The sequence below is a fragment of the Micropterus salmoides genome, unplaced genomic scaffold (assembly GCF_014851395.1).
Source record: "Micropterus salmoides isolate LMB-PRFRI ecotype aquatic unplaced genomic scaffold, ASM1485139v1 Ms_hic_scaffold_6, whole genome shotgun sequence".
NCBI classification, from domain to species: Eukaryota; Metazoa; Chordata; class Actinopteri; order Centrarchiformes; family Centrarchidae; genus Micropterus; species Micropterus salmoides.
This window is the reverse complement of record NW_024044348.1, coordinates 9,766,941-9,786,959: the sequence shown is the minus strand read 5'-3', so window position 1 is coordinate 9,786,959 and position 20,019 is coordinate 9,766,941. Positions and strand designations below refer to the sequence as shown.

General features: G+C 39.0%; 1 protein-coding gene across 15 annotated transcripts in view; it reads left to right on the top strand.

Annotated features, from left to right (window-relative positions):
- Positions 1-19,091, top strand: part of neo1a (neogenin 1a) — a 156,573-nt gene extending 137,482 nt beyond the window's left edge. For 2 of the 15 annotated variants that reach the window (XM_038700676.1, XM_038700685.1), the window contains exons 16-29: positions 293-388; positions 3,860-4,092; positions 7,385-7,523; positions 8,807-8,914; positions 9,341-9,535; positions 10,892-10,924; positions 11,158-11,226; positions 11,488-11,626; positions 11,778-12,022; positions 12,590-12,682; positions 13,078-13,248; positions 14,444-14,731; positions 16,018-16,154; positions 16,759-19,091. In XM_038700676.1, the coding sequence (XP_038556604.1) occupies positions 293-388; positions 3,860-4,092; positions 7,385-7,523; positions 8,807-8,914; positions 9,341-9,535; positions 10,892-10,924; positions 11,158-11,226; positions 11,488-11,626; positions 11,778-12,022; positions 12,590-12,682; positions 13,078-13,248; positions 14,444-14,731; positions 16,018-16,154; positions 16,759-16,911 (2,099 nt within the window). In that variant the 3' untranslated portion in view covers positions 16,912-19,091. Of the gene's footprint in view, positions 1-292; positions 389-3,859; positions 4,093-7,384; positions 7,524-8,806; positions 8,915-9,340; positions 9,536-10,891; positions 10,925-11,157; positions 11,227-11,487; positions 11,627-11,777; positions 12,023-12,589; positions 12,683-13,077; positions 13,249-14,443; positions 14,732-16,017; positions 16,155-16,632 lie in introns of all 15 variants that reach the window. The other 13 variants (XM_038700677.1, XM_038700682.1, XM_038700686.1 and 10 more) reach the window with 13 other exon arrangements.
- Positions 19,092-20,019: the final 928 nt, after the last annotated feature.

Below are 20,019 nucleotides of genomic sequence, written 5' to 3'. Positions count from 1 at the left end.
CCTTTTTTGTCTCTCAATAAAGACAGAAATGGCCAATTAAAAATAAAAGATCTTAGGAAATGGAGAGATTTTGGGAAGGAATGGTTGCAAAATATCTATATTTGCATAAGTGAGGCCTTCATTACAATCACTGTAAGATGAATGATTGTATTCAAATACTCATTTTGGCTAATATCGCAATTATGAGTCAAGGATCTTGAGAGTTTTGGCTTGATTAGATGGCTGCATCAATTTATCTGTCTCGCTTACTACACTCTATCTTAACCTCTCCCTTTTACTCTCTCTCTCTCAGACCCCAGCTCCCACTATGTGATCACACTGAAGGCCTTCAATAACGTGGGTGAGGGGATTCCTGTGTATGAGAGCGCCATCACCAGACCACAGTCAGGTACGAACTACACGCATCTAAATCGACACATGAATCTGCTCCCTGCTTACTGGAAAACGTTTGATCTCTTTTATGTTAATACACTCCAAAGTAATAGTTGCGTTTATACTTTCCATCTATGGTTCTCTTTAGCTCATACACAACACAAACCATATACAGTATTATGGCAAAAACTTACACTCTGTAGGCTGTAGTCACCAAAAAAAAAAAGTCTTCAACTGAGATTTATCTTCGCTCTCTCTAACCTGAGATCATTGTCAGACATAATGTGTCTGGACTCCAAATTACCAGAGATAATAGGTCATCGGGGTGTCTCACTGCTATAATTAACTCTCTTCTTAATGGCCCCCAGTTCCCTTAGAGTCTCTTTTTAATTAAATGTTCAAAACCCTAAAAGTTTGCCCTTAAATTGTCCTGATATTAAGATATCCTGGGATAATATTCCCATAGATTCTTAAGTATTTGTCTTAAAAAAACAAACAAATATTGATGGAAAAAATGTTGTGTTCTTAATGTCACTTGTCCTTAAAAATCCTGTATCAGTCTGACTGTATTGTTGCCTGTGATGTTATCTTTCCGTATCTGTGTTTATTACAACAAACAACTGTGTTGCATCAGCCAAAGAATATGGACAATCCAATTTGGCTGCATCAGATCACAACCCTGTTAACAATTAGAAGCAGAACTTGCTTGACAAATGATCTTAAAGTTGCCAGTTAGAATACATGTTAGCTGAGTTCACACAGTTTATGTGACATTGTCAGAAGACAACCAACCCATGCTCCCCCGGCTGTCCCAGAATGTAGGGTGCACCCGCCTCCTCTCCAAGCCACCTTGATCACTCCAGTTTGTCTCTGCCACAGCACTATAGCACCGCCAAGCTCAAAAGAGGTGGGATGCTGGATGACATGAGTCACGTCAACATGCTTCGAGGGGGGGTGACAGTCTGAGTGCGCGTACCCACCCGCACACTGTCATACTGTACACTTCTCTCTATGAAGCTCTCTCTTCCTCACACTCACACACACACACATACGCTGCACACAGGCAGACCCCCTGTGGTGGCTTTGGCAACCCTTCGTCAGATCCAAACGTTTCCTCTCAAAGCAGAACCAAAGCCCACCACCATCGTCTGCTGCTGAGTCCTCTGGGGCGCGTTCCGTTCCTGCCAGTTTGTTCAAGTCGGGATTAAAAGACGAGCTGACCTACATACTACTTTTACTTTTCTTTTTTTTTTTAACTCTGGAAAAACTTTGTGAACTTAGGCTCAGAGAGTGCTAGGCTGAATATGTTATAATAATATGACGTCAGCGGGAAATAAGGGATTGCACCCCCATCTGTAATAAGGATGTTACAAGAGCAAGTCACCCTCTTTACTGCGTTGTATTCGGTTTGTGAACACTGGAGAATGTATTCTTCTGTGCTGTGTATAGAAATGCAGCTTGCATGCCACTCCAAAAACCTCAGTGTCTCTCCGCAACCACATGAATGCTTGAATCTTCATCATGCACACACACTCTGACTCAGTCTTGGGAATATAATGAGGGCAGCTCTGAACAAAGAGGTGTCAAATAGAGCGAGGCGGAGAGGAGAGGACCAACAAGTGGTCGAGGAGGAGTGTCATCGCGGGTGACTGACCAAAGCTTTTTTCTTCCATCTCAACTAAACCAAGGGCAGAGAGTATGTCTAGAATGCCATCTTGAAGCGTTTATCCTTCAGTATGTTAGCCAGAGGCTGCTTGTTCAAGCCCCCCCTCTTTCTCTTAAACACAGACGCACTCACTGGGCTTTATGAGGTGTGATGGTCAGGCACCTTACACCCAAACAAAAATGAGCACACATACACACTACCACAGTTACATAAGCAGATAATTAAACAACTAAATACCTTTTATATTACTCAAGTTCTGCACTGCACTTTGTTTGCGACCTGTAAAGGTGAATACCACTAAATTTCAAAATTAATTGCAGTACTTACTGAATTAACTGATATGACTATATATAGACTTAGAAATTAGTATCATCAGAGATTGTTAGTCTATTTCTACTGAGGTAGCTTTCCCTTTACTATCTCTATTTGCAGGTTATGTCAAATCAGCAAGCAAGACTATTATTTTTGGATATTTTGTATCAATGTGATTAATTCTGTTGATTTTCCAGGTGTCGTTTTTATTGCATTAGCCTTAAACATTTTTTTTATCTTTGACAGTTTATCTGTTAACAGTTTCTCAATTAAATTTCCCCAAAAAGTTACTTTATCAAGACATGCAGTATATTGATATCATGATATAAAACTACACTTACTGCAATAGAAGTTTTTATCTGTATTGACATCTATCAATGTTTGGCTATGACTAGAATCAAGATATCAGAACTGGTATATATCTTAATGTAAAAACACAACACATTAATAAACACTGTTTTCTCATTTTCATCAGATGTTATATAGTCACCTAAATGTTAGTAGAGATGTCATACAGGACACCACTATGCTACATTATTTGGTACTAATTTAAACAAACAGGGAAGCACTATATACAACATGGAATAAAATTAAAGGAACCAAAGTTAGAAACTACATAGGATAGGGTTTGTACTTATTTTAGAACATTATTATGTTCGTATTCTCACAACAGGAGTGATGCACATCAGACTTTATTTATTAATGATTCAAGGACTGTGAAATCTGTGAAAAGCCAACAACGCCTTTGAACAGAAGCAGCACTCGTCACATACACATCCAACTACAGCTATCACTTGTCCGTGACCCTCTTTTTCTTCTCTGCCTGCAGGCTCTCTTACTTAACTGTAGAAAAAAATATCGAGGCTTTTCATGGACATAATGCAACTTGTCGACGTTACTCTGCGAAGAGGGAAATGTTCCAGGGCATTCGGTGTCTTTGTTTGTCCACGTTGCATAAAAATGTTGTGAAAAGCTCCGTGATGTAAACATTTGTAAATACATTTCATTATTGCTTCTCTGAAAAGAGTGGGTCAACACTTTTATGTGCAAGTTTGAAAAGGTGGCTGTTGGATTGTATCTGCTTGCAATGTAGTTTTCCATTTACTGTAATCTTTTCTTATGAATAGAGTATCTCTTCCTCGCTCTCCGTAGTGCAACAGTAGCCATCGGTAGAACACCAGATACTGTACCGTAGCTTCTATATAGCAGCCAAGTCTGTATAGTTGTTCTATTGTAGAGGTTAGTGTCTGTTTTTCTAATAGAATCTTCTCTCTCTTTCTCTTCACCCTTCCCAATCCCATCCTTGTTGTAATTACGTTATCTTTTTCTTCCTCCTTTATCATTGTCCTTCATTTTAACTCATTAACCTTATTTTCTCCTGTTCGTTCCTCCATGCATCCTGTTTTGACTCCACTGTCTGATCCACCACGCCACGCTTCTCTTTATGTTTTAATTTTGGTCATTTTAATTTGTGTGCATGCATGCGGGTGTTTACTGCCTGACGTGCAGACCCCATAGACCCCGATGTTGACCTGTACGAACTCTTCCATGCTCCATACACCCCAGTACCAGACCCCTCTCCCATGATGCCACCTGTGGGTGTTCAGGCCTCCGTGCTGAGCCACGACACCATCAAGGTGACCTGGGCTGACAATTCGCTGCCCAAGAACCAAAAGATCACAGATAACCGCTTCTACACGGTACGCTGGAAGACCAACATCCCTGCAAACACTAAAGTAAAGGTAAGATTTTTATGTGTGCGTTAGTTCATTTCAGAAGTAGAATTCTGAAAATTATTGGATTCAAAAGTCCTTGTTCTGAAATCCTTAGTAGTAATTTAATTTAGGATGATTTCTTCAAGAAAAGAAGTTCCTCTCCTTTTTTCTGGTTTAACTCAGCACTTTTAAGCTGAACTAACTTGTTTACAGCTTGGTGAAATTCAGTTAAGTACAACCCAAATCATTTCAGTTTCATCAAACTTTGGTGAATACGCCTTCATATACAGTGAATTTCAATGCAGTGGGACTTGTGCATCCCGTGAGGCCTACACATACTAGAGAGATGTATTGATGTGCTGAAAATGTAATGTCATATAATACCCTATAATAAAGTATTCCCACAGCAGCTTCCAAGCATAGTGGCAGCATAATGCTGATATTTGTAACCGAGCAATAATCTTCTTTTCATCCAACGTTCAAAGCACTACGAAGAAGTAGTCACTCTGCTCTCTGCATTGTACTGAGAAAGTCTTCCTCAAAATTATGTGTCACAGCATCAGTCTTCCTCTCAACATTATTTATGATTGAGTGAGAAGTGGTTCACTGGGTCAAGTCAACAAAAACAACCAAATCAAATACTTCAATCAGTTAATAGCTAGACAAGACTTGATCATGAGGATGTACACTGAATAATATTCTCTTAGTTGTGCCTTCCTGTTAAAAGTTGTCTAAGTTTACCACTCAGAGGCTTCTTCAGCTCATTTACTATCTGTAGAAAAAGTGGTTTAATTAAACTATAAAAGCCTCACTATGGTGTATTATGTTAAAGCTTTTTTTTAATGACTGTGCTGCAGCAGGGCTGCTGCTAAGGATTATTTTCATCCCCTATTAAATTTATAATCCTTAAGATTTCTGTCCTGGTTGATTTGGCAACATGCATGGTAACAGTGGTAACAGGAAGTGAGGTTGAATACCATAGCAAAAACTTGTTAAGTAGCTACTTTGTCAGAAGTACATTATAAAATGTCTAGGTGGCTGAATGTTCACAGCACAGGCCACGTAACCACATCCACGGTTCGATTCCAGCCAGCGGCCTGCGTTACATGTCATTTCTCACCTTGTTTACTGTCAACCTCTTCACTGCCGACTGTGCAATAAAGGCAAAAAAAAGTGCAGCCAAACAAACTCACATTGTTTTAATAAAGAAGTCCGTCAATAATTGGCCTTTTTTCATCATGCCAAAAGCAACCACATTCTGATTTCCACAGTACCACTGGATTTCATACATGCATTGTTTCCTGTGAATTCCTCATGCATAGGTAGGCAATTTGAATCCAGCAGTGGGAATGGCAGACCCCAGCACTTTGCTATATAGAGAGATAATTGAATGGCTGTTGCAGAACAAAATCATTCATACATAGTATCAAACATTTAGTTTGATTTCATAAAACATTAAGGAATATAACTTTAATTTTGCTTTTATATTATATAGCCATTGGTCAGTCCAGCAGTCCAAAACCCTAAAGGTATTCAGTTTACAAAGCTGCAAAGCATTACATTTGAGAAGTTGAAAGGATGAAAAAGTTGCTCAATAATTGATTAATTTCTGTTTATCAGTTCATCATAATCCTAAAGTAGCTCATATCTAGAGTTCATGGTCATTGAAATGATCCATTGCAGCACTGAAATTTTACATTGATACATTGGGATCAATGTCACACAGATTCAAAGTGCATACAGTGTGACACCATGAGCATGAGTGTAATGTATTAAACAGAGTTAAAATATTTGTAGTGAGTCACAGTGAGCAGAGCTTGAAACAAGGTGTTTGAGATTCAGCTTCTGATTCTTGACCTGTAGTTCAATTATGATGATTACACATCTCACAATACTGGATCACAGTAGGGGTGTGCACGTGCGTGCGTGTGTGTGTGTGCGCGTGTGTGTTTTCATGGTTGGATGCATGTGTGCAAACTTGTGACCGAGCACAGCTCAGATAAAGGCCTGCGTTTACTGATAAATTATTCAACAAGGACAAGACAAACTGAGAAGTAGAAAAAGAGGGTGTAGACCTGACAGTGCATTCTCCATACAGCCAGTTCAGGACACACACACAGTCACGTCTTGCTTGCCATGAGTGGATACTCAAATTGTTTTATTCTACTATGACAGTAATTAAAGACTTCGACTGGCTCATTATGTTTCTGTCCCATTAACCAAATTCAACATATTAACACGTCTATTAAAGAGTTTTTTTTTTATCACGGACGTGTGGACTCCTCTACATCTTAACATTCTGTATAAATGCAAGTATATGCCAACAGTGATGCCTTCACCTAAATGCGGCTCTTCTTTATGTCCTCTCTCCTCTTAGAGCGAGTCTAGCCAGACAAGCTTGTACATTATTGAACAGACGACTGCTCTCAAAACAGCAACATGTTTCTAAAGGACAGAGTGTTTTCTTTTCCTATCCCACTGCCCTCTGTTTGACAGCCCCCACCGGAGAACTGCACTTTTGTCATAGCACGCAATGTTATAGATAGGGCTGTTAGAGACCTGGTGAACCTGACTAGTTGCTGCTGTGACCCCAAGCAAGCTCTGACTGTGCCTTCTTTCTCTCCTGCCAGAAAAGATCAAGATAAATGGTTATATAAATGTAATTTTGTGACCAGTTTAAAGTTTGTAATGCCATAGAAATGTGAAATGTACCCCTGGTGTTTTGCATTTGCACCATTATGGTTTTTGTGACTGTAATCTGCTGCATACATTTGGTTTATTCATAGTGGCTACACTTGTCTGTGGCACTACATTTCACACCAAACTTAACTGAGCATCACAAAATGTAAAAGGTTCTGGTTCCACTCAGTGGTCAGTGTGTGTAATACATCCTAAACTCTGCATAACATCCGCACTAGTGATTGTGTTTTAGGGCTGAAACGATTAATCCATTAAGAGATAAATTAATGATGATTATGATAATGTAATATTCGTAGAAATCATTTTTCTAGCAAAAGTGTCAGATAATCACTTGTTCCAGCTTCTCACTTGTCAGATAATAAATTTAATATGTTTAGTTTTGGAGTGTTAGTCAGAGAAAACAAGACATTTTAATATTTGAGCTTTTGCGATGGCTAGTTTTCACAATTTTCTGGCATTTATTAGAAAAAATATGAATAGATTAATCAAGAAAATAATCAGTCAGAAAAGTTTAAACACTTTTGACTCTGGATACTTCATCGGTGTTCAGTAAATGTAATCTGCAATCAAACAAACTGAATTTGTGTGCGTGTGTGCGTGTTTGCCTGTCTCTCCCCAGATGGCCAACACCACGAGCCTGAACCACATGGTGACGGGTCTGAAGCCCAACACACTGTACGAGTTCTCTGTTATGGTGACAAAAGGCCGCCGCACAAGCACGTGGAGCATGACTGCACAGGGCACCACCTTTGAGACCAGTAGGAGCGCGCACGCACACGCACACATACACATTAATAATTGTGCAGAAACACAAAATGTACATAATCACAACAACATAAACCAACATGTCCAGTGTAACGAGCCCCTGGCTGGCTGGGAGTAACATTTCACTTTTTGCAGCCCAATTGGAAGCAGAGAACACACCTGAGGAAAGTCGAGCTGTCACTGCACAGTATAATATGATCCAAATAATAAGACAGGTATTTATCAATAAATCTTACGTTAACTGAAAGTGGAAATGAGGAAACCACAGCAAATTTGGTGATTGCGGAATATAATTTCAGTTAGACTAACCCTGCTTCCATGCAAAATACACAATTGGACAAAATCATCAATAATTATAATAGTCATTGCTAAAAAAATAATACAGTTTTGTGTTGAAACAAATTATTCTTATCTATTTTTTTTTACAGTTTTTCTTGATTTGCAGACTCAAACACAAACCAAGACCTGTCCTTTTTATGGCTTCAAGCTTATAGAGAAAAATACATTTTGTTTTGGATTTGGTTCGTTATTCCATTCCTGTTAAACTCTGGTGGGCACTAGTTCATGTTGCCTTTTGCTTGGCACAATATCTGAGGAATGATAGTAAATGATTAATTCCCCTGAGTCAGCTGGATCCAAATTGCATAGACTGTATTACTCTATTGTACTGTCACCATAGCAGCATATAGTTCTTCTAAATATTTAAATTCATCAGCCATTTTGCATTGAAAATATACAATCCCCTGAAGATTCGTATGTGATTCCAATAGTGCTGTGTGCCTACTACTGAAGATGCAATAATTTGCCAGCTGTAGTGCATCTGAGGTCATACTCAATTGTAAGTTGTAATTGCTGAGCCAAATGTTGGCTGACAATAAGTCAGACATTAAAAACAAAACTAATTTTCTTTGAAACTGCTTCTTTATAAGCATTATTTGATTGAGATTTATTGCAAATTTAACAAGAAGTGGAACTTTTTGTTGTTGTTTTTAAAGGTAGAAGAAAAGCTAGTTTTCATTTCTGCCCAGCCAGGGGTTTGTTTCAAAAGTGTGCAAGTGGATGGTATCAACGAGGTCATAAACACATGCACACACATTTAAACTTTAGGTCATCAGTATTGAGGGTGGTATGAGCACAAAAATCAAACACAAAGACACACACCGTTTACTCATATCCTGTGGCAAAACTACTAGTGACCGCACCATGTTGTGCCATTCAACCTTTTTATGTAAACTTCTCAACAGTACAACAAATGTCCTGTCTCAACCCCCAACAGTTCCCAGCTCCTCCCCGAAAGATGTGACTGTGGTGAGCAAAGAGAACAAACCTCGCACCATAATTGTCAACTGGCAGCCTCCCTCTGAGGCCAATGGAAAGATCACTGGTGAGTCTCAAAGTTTTTCTTGCGTGTTACACATTTTGTGGTCTCACTGAAAAGTCTAGACTCAATTTCTGTCTTTGTAACAAATCCTACTTAACATTGACTAATGAAGTCACATTTTTTGAATGATCTACACAAAATGATTACGAATCTGAAATGTCCAAAGGTATTTTCCATGCACTTTTTTATGTTGTAGTGGTAGCAGAGGAACCTTCATCTCCATTTCCATCTGATAACTGCACTCAGGCCTAAACATTTTCTCTAAAAGGAGATTTAACGCGGTGATTTATGGAAATCTAATAAAGGGTGTGATTCATGACTTTGATTGTGCAGTTTGTCCTGGAAGAATGAGGCCAAGTAGCTCAAAAATATTGTAGCTACTGACTCGTAATGGATTTTTCTTTCTCTTTCTGATCTTCCCTGTTGTAGGCTATATCATCTACTACAGTACAGATGTAAACGCTGAGGTCCATGACTGGGTTATTGAACCAGTGGTGGGCAACCGTCTGACCCACCAGATCCAGGAGCTAACACTGGACACCACCTACTACTTCAAGATCCAGGCCCGAAACTCAAAGGGCATGGGCCCCATGTCTGAGGCCGTACATTTCCGCACTCCAAAGAGTAAGTCTGTAAAACAAGACAAGATGGGGATCAGTGGTACACGGAAATTGAATCCACCCTTTTCCCAGTTGAAGTATGATTTCATATGCAGAACTCCAAAAGAACTAAAAGGAGACAGTCCTGTGTTAAGACAACACAGGGTGCTGCATTGGTGGAGGCTTGTTTGTTAAGGTACTGGTGACACAGTATGAAATATTTTGACAGCTCTGGAAAGTTATCACGTCTGCAACTATTCTATTTTCCGACACAACCATTGTAAGGTAGTAGAAACACAAGCTTCACATTACAAAGTAATCCACCTGGAATGTGTGCTTGCATGTATATGATTGCCAAAGTTGAGCCAGGTTCTACTTATTTCCCAGGTACCCCCTGCATTGTTTTTAATACGGGAGTTGTTTGGCACTCCCACTATGTCGCTGGAATGGCTCCATTTAAATCAAACAAAGGGCTGTGTTTTTTCACACAAAGCTATGCTAAAGTTGAACTGAACACAGCCGTAGATGATAATATATAAAGGCTGTGGGGTTTGGTACTTTGTTGTGAAGTTATTCTGCCTTCGAGTGTACAAAATAATTGATTAATGCAGCTTAAAAAATGTACTTTGTGTGACTCAACAAAGGTCCTCATGTTGAATTATGATCTGGTAAGGGGTTTGCATATTTAAAACATTTCATCATACAAAACCTCCTGTTATTACATCACAGCACAAATCAAAATCTCAATGGATGATATTTAAACAGTGCTCTGCTCTTCAAGGATGGCTTTTCCCTAGAAGTCATATGCTACTAGTTCTCACTGAAATACATTTTCTAGTTAACAATTCTTCTGGTGAAGTTGCTGTGGGAAAATCTCCTGAGAGCTGAGACAGGAAGTTTCCCAGGCCTTGGTGATTGGTTGGGGATGACTGAATCACTGCAAAGTCTGGTTAGGAAAATTGGCAATTTTAAAAAGCCATTTTAGGTTAGTTGGAGATGCTGTTTACACCTTATCTTGTTTTTATCTGAATATTTGAGAAGGCTGCATAATTTTTTAAGAAAATCTTGAAAAATACCCATTGGATGATTTTTATTTTTTATTTTATTTTTATTTTACTTAACATCAATCTGTTTTTTACTATTTGTAGGAAATGTTTATATTTTTTATTTAGATGCTTTACTCTTAATATTAGTCTGTCTGTAGTACACTGTTGCTGTTTGGTTTTCTCACTATTTCTCATTCTTCTAGTTTTTCACTTTTCTTCCTCCTCACAATCCTCATCTCTCGCTCTATTTATTTCTCCCTTGCTGCTCTTTTCGGGCTAACCTGTTTTTTGCTTTTTATTGTCTCTCCCTCCCTGCTCTCCTTTGGCCTGTTAAGCTGAGTCCTCTGACAAAATGGCTAATGACCAAGGTAAACTCCCCTTCCACTCTTTATCTTTCACTGCTGACTCTGCACCTTGTGTAACTCTTTCTCTTAACATTTCCATCTTCTGTGCTGGTGACAACTTGGGCTGTAAAATCTTTTTGTGCTTTTTTTATGTGTAGACAAATTAGTATTTTGTGTAGGTTTTACAGAGACATCAATGTTACAGTAGAAGATGCCATAAGAGTTTATTAGAATGTAATTTTTCCATTTTGAATCAGCTTCAAATCTCCCACCGAAGCCAGGACCTCCAGGACACCATCATCCACAGGAACCTGGAACTGCAGTTGGTAAGATTTTCCTCCCATCCCACCTTCTTTAACAGTCCTGTTCAGGTATCATGCTGTCAGTCGGACATAATAGCAACTAAAATTATGATCTGTGTGTCTAGAAAGTTGAACTTTGCATTTTGAAATCTGCCATTTGAACTGACTTTTTCAGTCCATATTTTTGTTGTAGTTTTGCCTTGTTCCCCTGGCAGTGACTCACCAGTGTCTTTAAAGAAGTGTGTTTAAATGTATGTAGTTTAATCCAATTTTTCTCCTCTTGAGGTAAATCAGGTGTGGGAGGCAACAGTGAAAATCACATCCTGGTCATTGTCATCATCATCTCAGTGGGAGCCTTCACCATCATCGTGGTGGTGGTGGGGGCCTTCCTGTGCACACGGCGCACCACGTCCCACCAGAAAAAGTAAGAATCTCAGCCATGCTTTTACCTTTCTTGTCCTTTGTCCTTTTTTTTTTTACCAACCTACAGCTGAGCTCCCTCCTGTGTCCCACCTTCTCTCTAAATAATAAATTAGATCATTCTGTCACCCTTACTTCGACTTTCTCTTTTACAGAAAGCGGGCAGCCTCAAAGTCTTCAAACAGCTCCCACAAATACAAGGGAAACTCCAAAGACCTGAAGCCACCTGATCTTTGGATTCACCATGAGAGGCTAGAACTCAAACCCATGGACAAGTCGCCAGACCCCAACCCAGTTATGACTGAAACGCCAATCCCCCGCACCTCGCAGGATATCACGCCGGCTGACAGCGGCCTGGACAACAACCCTCACCTGCAGCAGCGACGTAACTCCTACCGTGGTCAGTCTTGCCCAAGGGGGGATGACTTAAAAGTTTATGTTCTGGGAAAGAGATCAAAGTGAAATGTCACTCCTGCTGTCGGAGCTTACATGCATAATAACACAGCGAACTTCTTGAGTTTTGCTCGGAGATGAGAAAAATACATTTTAGTTGTTTTTTTTTAGGCAGGAAATGTGTTAATACCCTCAAATTTGCTTCCAGGAGCATGGCAGGAGGAGAATTTGGTGGTGTTTTTGTTTCACAAGTCAACATGTGTGTTTGCTGTTGTTTTTTTATTTATTTATCATGCAGAACATTTCATGTTTTTCATACATAATGACCATTACCTGTCATAATTGCAGTGCTGCAAGCACACACTGCAAATACTACAACTTTCTGCAAGTGCAGTAAATCCACTAAATATAATTCATAACAAAACGTGCTTAGTGTGACATTTGGAGATGCAATCAAAACCCAATGATATAAATTTGATTAAGGATCCTGAGGTCTACAGATGGATCATTCACAAAAAAAGAACAATAGAGTAGCAGCTCTTTCTGATTGGCTGGTTTCCACCGTACCTTTTAGGCCACGAATCAGAGGACAGCATGTCTACATTAGCAGGCCGACGAGGGATGAGGCCTAAAATGATGATGCCTTTTGACGCACAGCCGCCTCAGCGTAAGTGTGTGTGTGTGTGTGTGTGTGTGTGTGTGTGATAAGTGAGCTTGTCATAAATTACAGATATTCCGCAGTCAATTTGGAAAATATTAACTTAGAAATTGGAGCATGAAGATTTTTTAACAAACAATTTCTCGGTTTGTATAATCTAGAGAACAAGTCCATTTCATTCTTCCCACAAGATTTTCATTTGTTTGTGTTTTTCTAAATTTCTTCGTCTTTTTCTTCCCATTTAAATGTGTTTATTTCAGAAAACTGCGCGCGTGTGTGTGTGTGTGTGCACCACCAGCAATATTTCCACATTCTTCATCATTATTACAGCTGGTTAAACATCTCGTCCTGTTTGTGTGTGTGTGTGTGTGTGTGTATCCATGTGTATCCATTTCCATTCACAGCTGTGATTAGTGCTCACCCCATCCATTCCCTTGATAACCATCACCACCATTATCACATGGGCAGCCTGGCCTCTCCAACACGCAGCTACCTCTACCACCAGGGCAGCGGGCACCAACGCCCGCATGCCTGCGCCACCCCCATCTCCTATCTAGACAGGGTGGACTCTACAGGTGAGACACTGCCACCTGCTGGACAGCAGGAGAAGGACAGAGGCAGATAGGGCAGTCAGTTATGATTCATTCATTTGTCATTCATTTACACACAGCTGCCATCTTTCATGTTCATATTTTAGTTTCAGGTGTTACTAACCACTCTTCCCTGACCTCCCTGCCTTCTTAAATTATTAATAATGCTTTACAGTGGGCTCAACTGTTGATTGTTCAATAGTTCAAATAGTTATGATTGTTGCGTAATCATGTAGTCAGTCATGTTTATAAAGAAACAATACTAAGTCTTAATGTTAAGATTTGCTTGATATAAACATATACAAATAACAAACATTTCATATCATTATAAAATAATACTTTATAGTTTTTTGGTATCAAACTTTTTATTTAAATATGTGCTATATATATCAATATTTTGGCATGGTACAGAGTTATTTTCAAACATGACAATATTTTAAATTAAGCCCTAACCTCCCTATTCAGATATTAAAGAATCTTGATGAATAGAGAATGGTTGATCCCTGCGTGGAAAAAAAGAACTGTGGTGACTATGATCAGTGTTTCCAGGAAATATAATGACAAGTCCAAAAGTGCCGTCAGTGCAAATTGAAGAATGAGTAACAGTGGTTCTCATTTCTGCTAAGCGAGTTTCATTGGCCAGAAAGACAAAATATAAATGTGCAATGTAGGGCTTCTACTAACAATGATTTTATTGTCAAGCTAATCATTTTTTTTTCAATCAATTGTTTGTCAGATATAAGTGAAAAATGCTCATAACAAGAGACCAAGTTGATATATTTAAATAGCTTGCTTTGTTCAAATCTCAAATATATTCATTTTACTATCAAAGAATACAAATAAAACTTGTAAATCACATTTGAGAAGCTGAAACGAATTATTTTTGCCTAACAATGACAAACAATTTGGTCAATTTGTTGACAATTTTCTGTTTATCAATCATCAACTAATAGTTTTGAGCTCTAGTGCTCTGTAGTGTCATTGCATATAGTGTAAAGAAAACTGTAAAAAAAAAAAAAAAAGAGAGAAGCCACTTCACATATTACAGTGTTCATATTTGTTTCCTAATATCAGAAATATTAACATAATCACCTGTGGTACAGTAAAGTTCTTCCACTGTGTATAAAGACTGTAATCCTGTTCATTGTCTCTCCTTAATCCCCCTCTGCTCCTTCTCCAGAGTCGGTGAGGAATACCTCCAGTTCAGAGCCCCTCCCTGTAGCCACCACTTCCTCCCAGGCCTCTTGCCCCTCGGAGATCATGGCCGACCCTGAGGGCAGCTACCACGGCTCCACCACCACAGAGGAGGAGCCCAGCTACTCCAGCAACCTGCCCCCCCACCGCTCGGCCCACCCACACGCCCACGCCCACCCACTCAAGAGCTTCGCAGTACCTGCGATCCCAGCCACCAGCCATCCATCCTATGAGTCGCCTGCCCTGCCCAGCGCTCCCCTGCTGGCTCAGAGTGGTGAGCAGAAACACACACACACACACACACACACACACACAATTAAGCTCAGGTCAGACTACAAGGCTGCCTCCTGTCCTGCAAGCTGTTCAAACTGCAAAGATGGTTGATTGATGATGTGATTGTCATTCATTGGGTACAGATTGAATTAAAACCAACAGAGAATCAGAATCAGTTTTATTTGCCAGGTATGTGTACACATAGGAGGAATTTGACTCTGGGTTGTACATTGCTCACGATGTGCTTACTCATACAATAATACAATAATAATGCAATAATACAGTTATAAAATCAAACACAGGCTACAGTATAGAGAATAAATATATACACACTATAAACAAAACAAAATGGACAGATTGAGAGAAGAGTGCAAAGGATCCAGGAGTAAATTATTACCATTGTTGTTGTTATTATTATGTACATGTCGGAGGTGGATGTGATATACAGGTGCACATACACATACATACAAGCATACATGTACACAGTGTGATGGAGCAAAGGATGCTGGAATAAATATATAAAAATATTATTATAAGTAAAATGTGCAGGTGTTATGTACTTGAGGTAGGTGGATTTGGTATATAGTATATACAATATAACAATATGAACAGTATCAACGGCTCTGAAATAGAGAATGATGAATAAATAATAAGTGGTAACCAGTAAACAGGTGACTGATTAGAGACAGAGTTACTGGGTTATTGCACAGAAGTTGTTTCTGACACTGTGAGGCAGAAATCAGCTGTTCATCAGTGAGATTGCTTGTGCGAAGAAACTGTTCCTGAGTCTGTTGGTTTTGGCGCACAGTAGTGTGCATGACATTATGAGCAGATTTTTACATGCAAAACATTGATAAAGAATTTTATACTTGCTTCATTTGTAACTGTATATTTATTTAGATATTTTGTTGTAAAGTTTTCTCTGACAAATGAAAAGTATTCTGATAACAAACTTGACCAGTAGTTAGAATAGCCCCTTAAGAGTTCTGCCCGGTGTTGATGTCTACAAATGCAAATTACTTTCCTCAATAAGCAGCTTTTCCTCCATTTCATCCTCATTGTCTTTTTGTCTTTACACCTAAAGTTAAAGGACGAGGCTGGCAATATTCAGTTTGTTTGTCCACAAGTTGCATAAAAAGACCAGTCTCCAAGCCCACTGGTTCGTACTGAAGATGTAAATCACACACAAAAGGAAAAACAATTTCTTAGAACAGCTGGGCACTGTAGTTTTTGTCATGTGTTGCCTTCACTGACTGTTGTATATTTGTGTGTATCTGTGGCCTTCAGGCCCTCCTACTCACCCCCACGTTGTTAAAACAGCCTCTATTGGAACACTAGGACGGACACGAACGCCGATGATAGTCACTGTGCCCAACGCTCCTGATGTGCCAGAGACCAGCAAGATGCTGGAAGATGTAGACAGCGTGAGTATAGCGCCCCACACTGGCTTCTTGTTGCAATGCAGTGTGTTGTTACCTGGCCGATTGGTGGTGAAGATTTAATATTTATTCAGTCTGGCATTTTAAAATTATACCAATCACACATTCCTTCCAAATCCATGTCAGATGTTTACACTGGATTATACAGTTACTTTAAACTGGACATTGGTTTTAACCACATTTTCTGTTTGTTCTTTCTCTCTTTTTATTCTTTCCAACTTCAATCTCACCATTTTTTGTGGCGTTGTCGGCTGCCTTTTGATCAATTCATTTAACTTTTAACAACTGGTCTTAACAACAACCCATAACTGGAATGATTTTATTTTTACCATTGAATCTTTTCTCCCATCTCCTAATCCTTGATTGGCTGTTGATCATCTGTTGACATCGCCGTCTCTTTGGTTCTGGATGTTTTGCTTTCGTCTGCTGCCTCTTTCTGTTTTTGTTTTGTACAACGCTTCAGTCCCATTGACCCATCCCCCAGCTCGTCTCGCCCCACCCATACTACTCCCCCTGTCATCTGTGAAAGATCCCTGACTGACCCTCCTCTCCTCTCCTCTCTTCTTTTCTCCTCCCTCCCTTCCTCCAGGTGCTTGCCTCCCTCCCTCCCTGTCCCTCCCCCGCCCCTCGCAGTAACCCTGTTCCTCTCCCTCAGAGCTACGAGCCCGATGAGCTGACCGAGGAGATGGCCCACCTCGAGGGCCTGATGAAGGACCTGAATGCCATCACCACAGCGCCATGAGCATGCACACACACCTTCACACACACGCAGACACACTTTCTCTGTCATCTACACGTAAATACAAAAAGACACACACTCGTAAGTCAAACAAACACACACAAATAAAAACCTTGGGAGCCAGAGGCTGGTGGACAAAAAATGGCTTCTTGTGCCCAAGAACACTCTCACATCCCCCTGCAGAGAAAAAAAACCCAACTCCAGACTGAAACTTAAGAACTTTTTCCGGCTTACCTTGCTCAGTCTCAGGAAGGAGATTGCCATGAGAGGGAAGAAAAAAGTGACACGCTTCATCTTTTTATGAAGAACCATTCTCAGAGACAATGAACTTTTAAAACATTGGTTGCTTTCAACCGGAAGATTGTGAATTGTTTCCTCAGCAAAAATACGTACGGTAGGTTTTTTGTTGCGAACGCTCAGTCAAGATGAGACAACGGTTGATTCAATGTCAAGTCAAAAGGAGAAAGTCCAAAAAATATGCTGGTTTTTGATGTTGGTGCTCATGCGGCGCAGTCTACACACAGTGTTTGTTTGATTAGTGTTTTCTTTGTGCATTTTGTATATCTATTGGGCCGTTTCAGTGAAGTGAACATTGGATATCAGCCCCCCCTTTACAAGTCTTCATTATTCATAAATGTGGTCGTTTTGTTTTTAAACCCCTTGTCCATATATTGTGCCATGACTTTTATTATTTTCTATGTTATTGTATTTTTTTTTACACACATATCCTTATAAACATGTACATATGTTGTTTTTTGTTTTTTTTAAACTGCCTCATTCTTTTGATGTTTCCCGTATTTCATTATTATTATTTGGGATGAAAGTGGGATTACAAATAAGTCCTGAAACTCAGTTTTCATATCAAAAGGGGAGAGGAGCCGGATTTGTTTTACATTACATTCTTCTCTGGCATTGTGTTGCCCGCTTTGTACATTAAAATGTCTTTTCCAGTCTTTTGTTTGTTGTGGGAGCTCCGTTTTAAAAGCCTTACCAACATGTTTGTATGTTGGACAGTTGAGATGAATCTGCTCTCCGAGGATGTCGCTCGCTGCCATGGCAGTTTTTATAAAGTTCTGTGGAACTTGACAGTATCTCCTCACAAGCCAGGGGTAGCTACCTAGGACTCAGGGTGCTGACCTCCCACTCCTTCTAAAAATAAAAGAAAAAATTTTAAAAAATCCTCACATGACACCTGATCAATCAATCAATCACCTGCAACAGACAAGTTATCTTTTATACGAGTAGTTCGGTCGGATGTGTGTGTTGTTTCCAAAAACCAATATTTGGTTTCAGAAGTCTGTACTGCTGAACCACGTGTGCATTTTTCCACAGCGGAGTGGGTTTGCTGTATTTTCCTGCTGTTCTTCATCAAATGCCCTGGTTCTTCTACAAATCTTATAAGATGCAAAGATGTTGGCCTTTTGAATGGGACTCCCAGATTTTTTTTACATGGTAGTTTTTGTATGAAGAAAAAAAACGAAGCTTGTTCTATACACAAATCCGATGTTAAAAAAAAAAGAAAAGGAAAAAAAGTTCATCTAAGAAACTAGTTTTTCATTACCCTCTTACCCAAAGAAATTTGTCATTTGCAATCATAGTAATTTGCTCTACTTTTGTGAATACCATGTTTCCATAAATGTACATCGTCATGAATGTCAATATAACTGTAAGAGATTTTAACTATGGATACAAACAAGGAACAAGTTTTGTGGGGGAAAAAATGATTGAAAAGAAAGGGGTGGGGGGAGAAAAAGGACCGGACTCCATTTGGGAAATAATCTATTGAGTTGTAAACAGTTGAACCTGTATTGCACTTTTTCACAATTTTTGAAAAGTACATTTCTTACATATCTTGTGTTTTAAATATCAAAAGCTGTTTGTGTATCGTAGTGTCCTAGGTAAGCAGCAGGCAGCTGGTCTTGTTTTTTATGTTTATTTTTATTTTTTTGCTTCAGAGATGATATGAATTTGAGCAGCCGAGTTGTTTACGTCGCAGCTCATGATGAGGAATTCTGTTGTTGCTTGTTCATGTACAGAGCTTACTTTGCTTTCTGTAGGAAAAAAAAATCTGTGGCTTTTTAAAAAACGTTGAAAAAAAATGTTTGGAAAAAAAGATGTTTTTTTATTGGTGCTCCTATACATTGTGTATACAAACTATTATGAATACTAACAAAGTAAATGTTTCTGCTCGTCTTCTTTTCATCAAACATAATCAGGATGCCTGTCAGATGTTAATATGGCATTTATTGATCACTGAAGTGCACAGGTTGTTATCACTAATACACAATCCAAAATCTACAGTAGATACTGCACAGGTACCCTATAGTATAGTAAGCCCTGTGATTACTGGCAACATCAAGTAGAGCTGAAATGATTAATGAAATAGTCAATCAGCAGGAAAATTATAAACAATTTTCATAATTTTAGAAATTGTGAAAGTAACAAAAATGTTCTTCAGCTGGTTCAGCGTCTAATGTGAATATTTGCTGGTTTTCTCAGTCATCTAGGACATTAAAATGAATATCTTTGGGTATTTGTCAGACAAAACAAGCTAAATATTATTACTATTTTCTGTATTATAGATCAAACAATGAATTGATTGACTGAGAAAATATCGCCAGATTAATCAGTAATGAAAATAATCGTACATTAAGCCCTAAAATAAAGGACTGCTTCTTTAGGTTTTGTATCAAGCACTCAATTGGCTGAATGTAAAACAAAATTGCAGTTTGGAGCTTTTCATAGTAAAAGAATTAAAGCCTCTTTTGTATACGGATGTATTTCAGATAAAGATTGCATTGAATGACCCTTATTTGTACAATCACAAAATCTCAAAAGCCAGTATCAAAATTGTAGGTGGTCATTCCAGTCATCTCACGCCTTTTTTGTTCTTCTCTTTTTTTTAGATGACTCTCACATTAATTGACTAACCTCTTGCTAGGTTTATTTATAACATATGAAGGTGAGGTTTTTTCAACAAGTAAATGTTTGATCAGATTTCTAGCTTTGGTATCCTTGCATAGTCACACAAGAATTCCTTCTCTGTTCTGCTGATGTAGCTGAAAAGCGTGGTATGATATTACAACACGTTAAATAAACCATGACATTTTA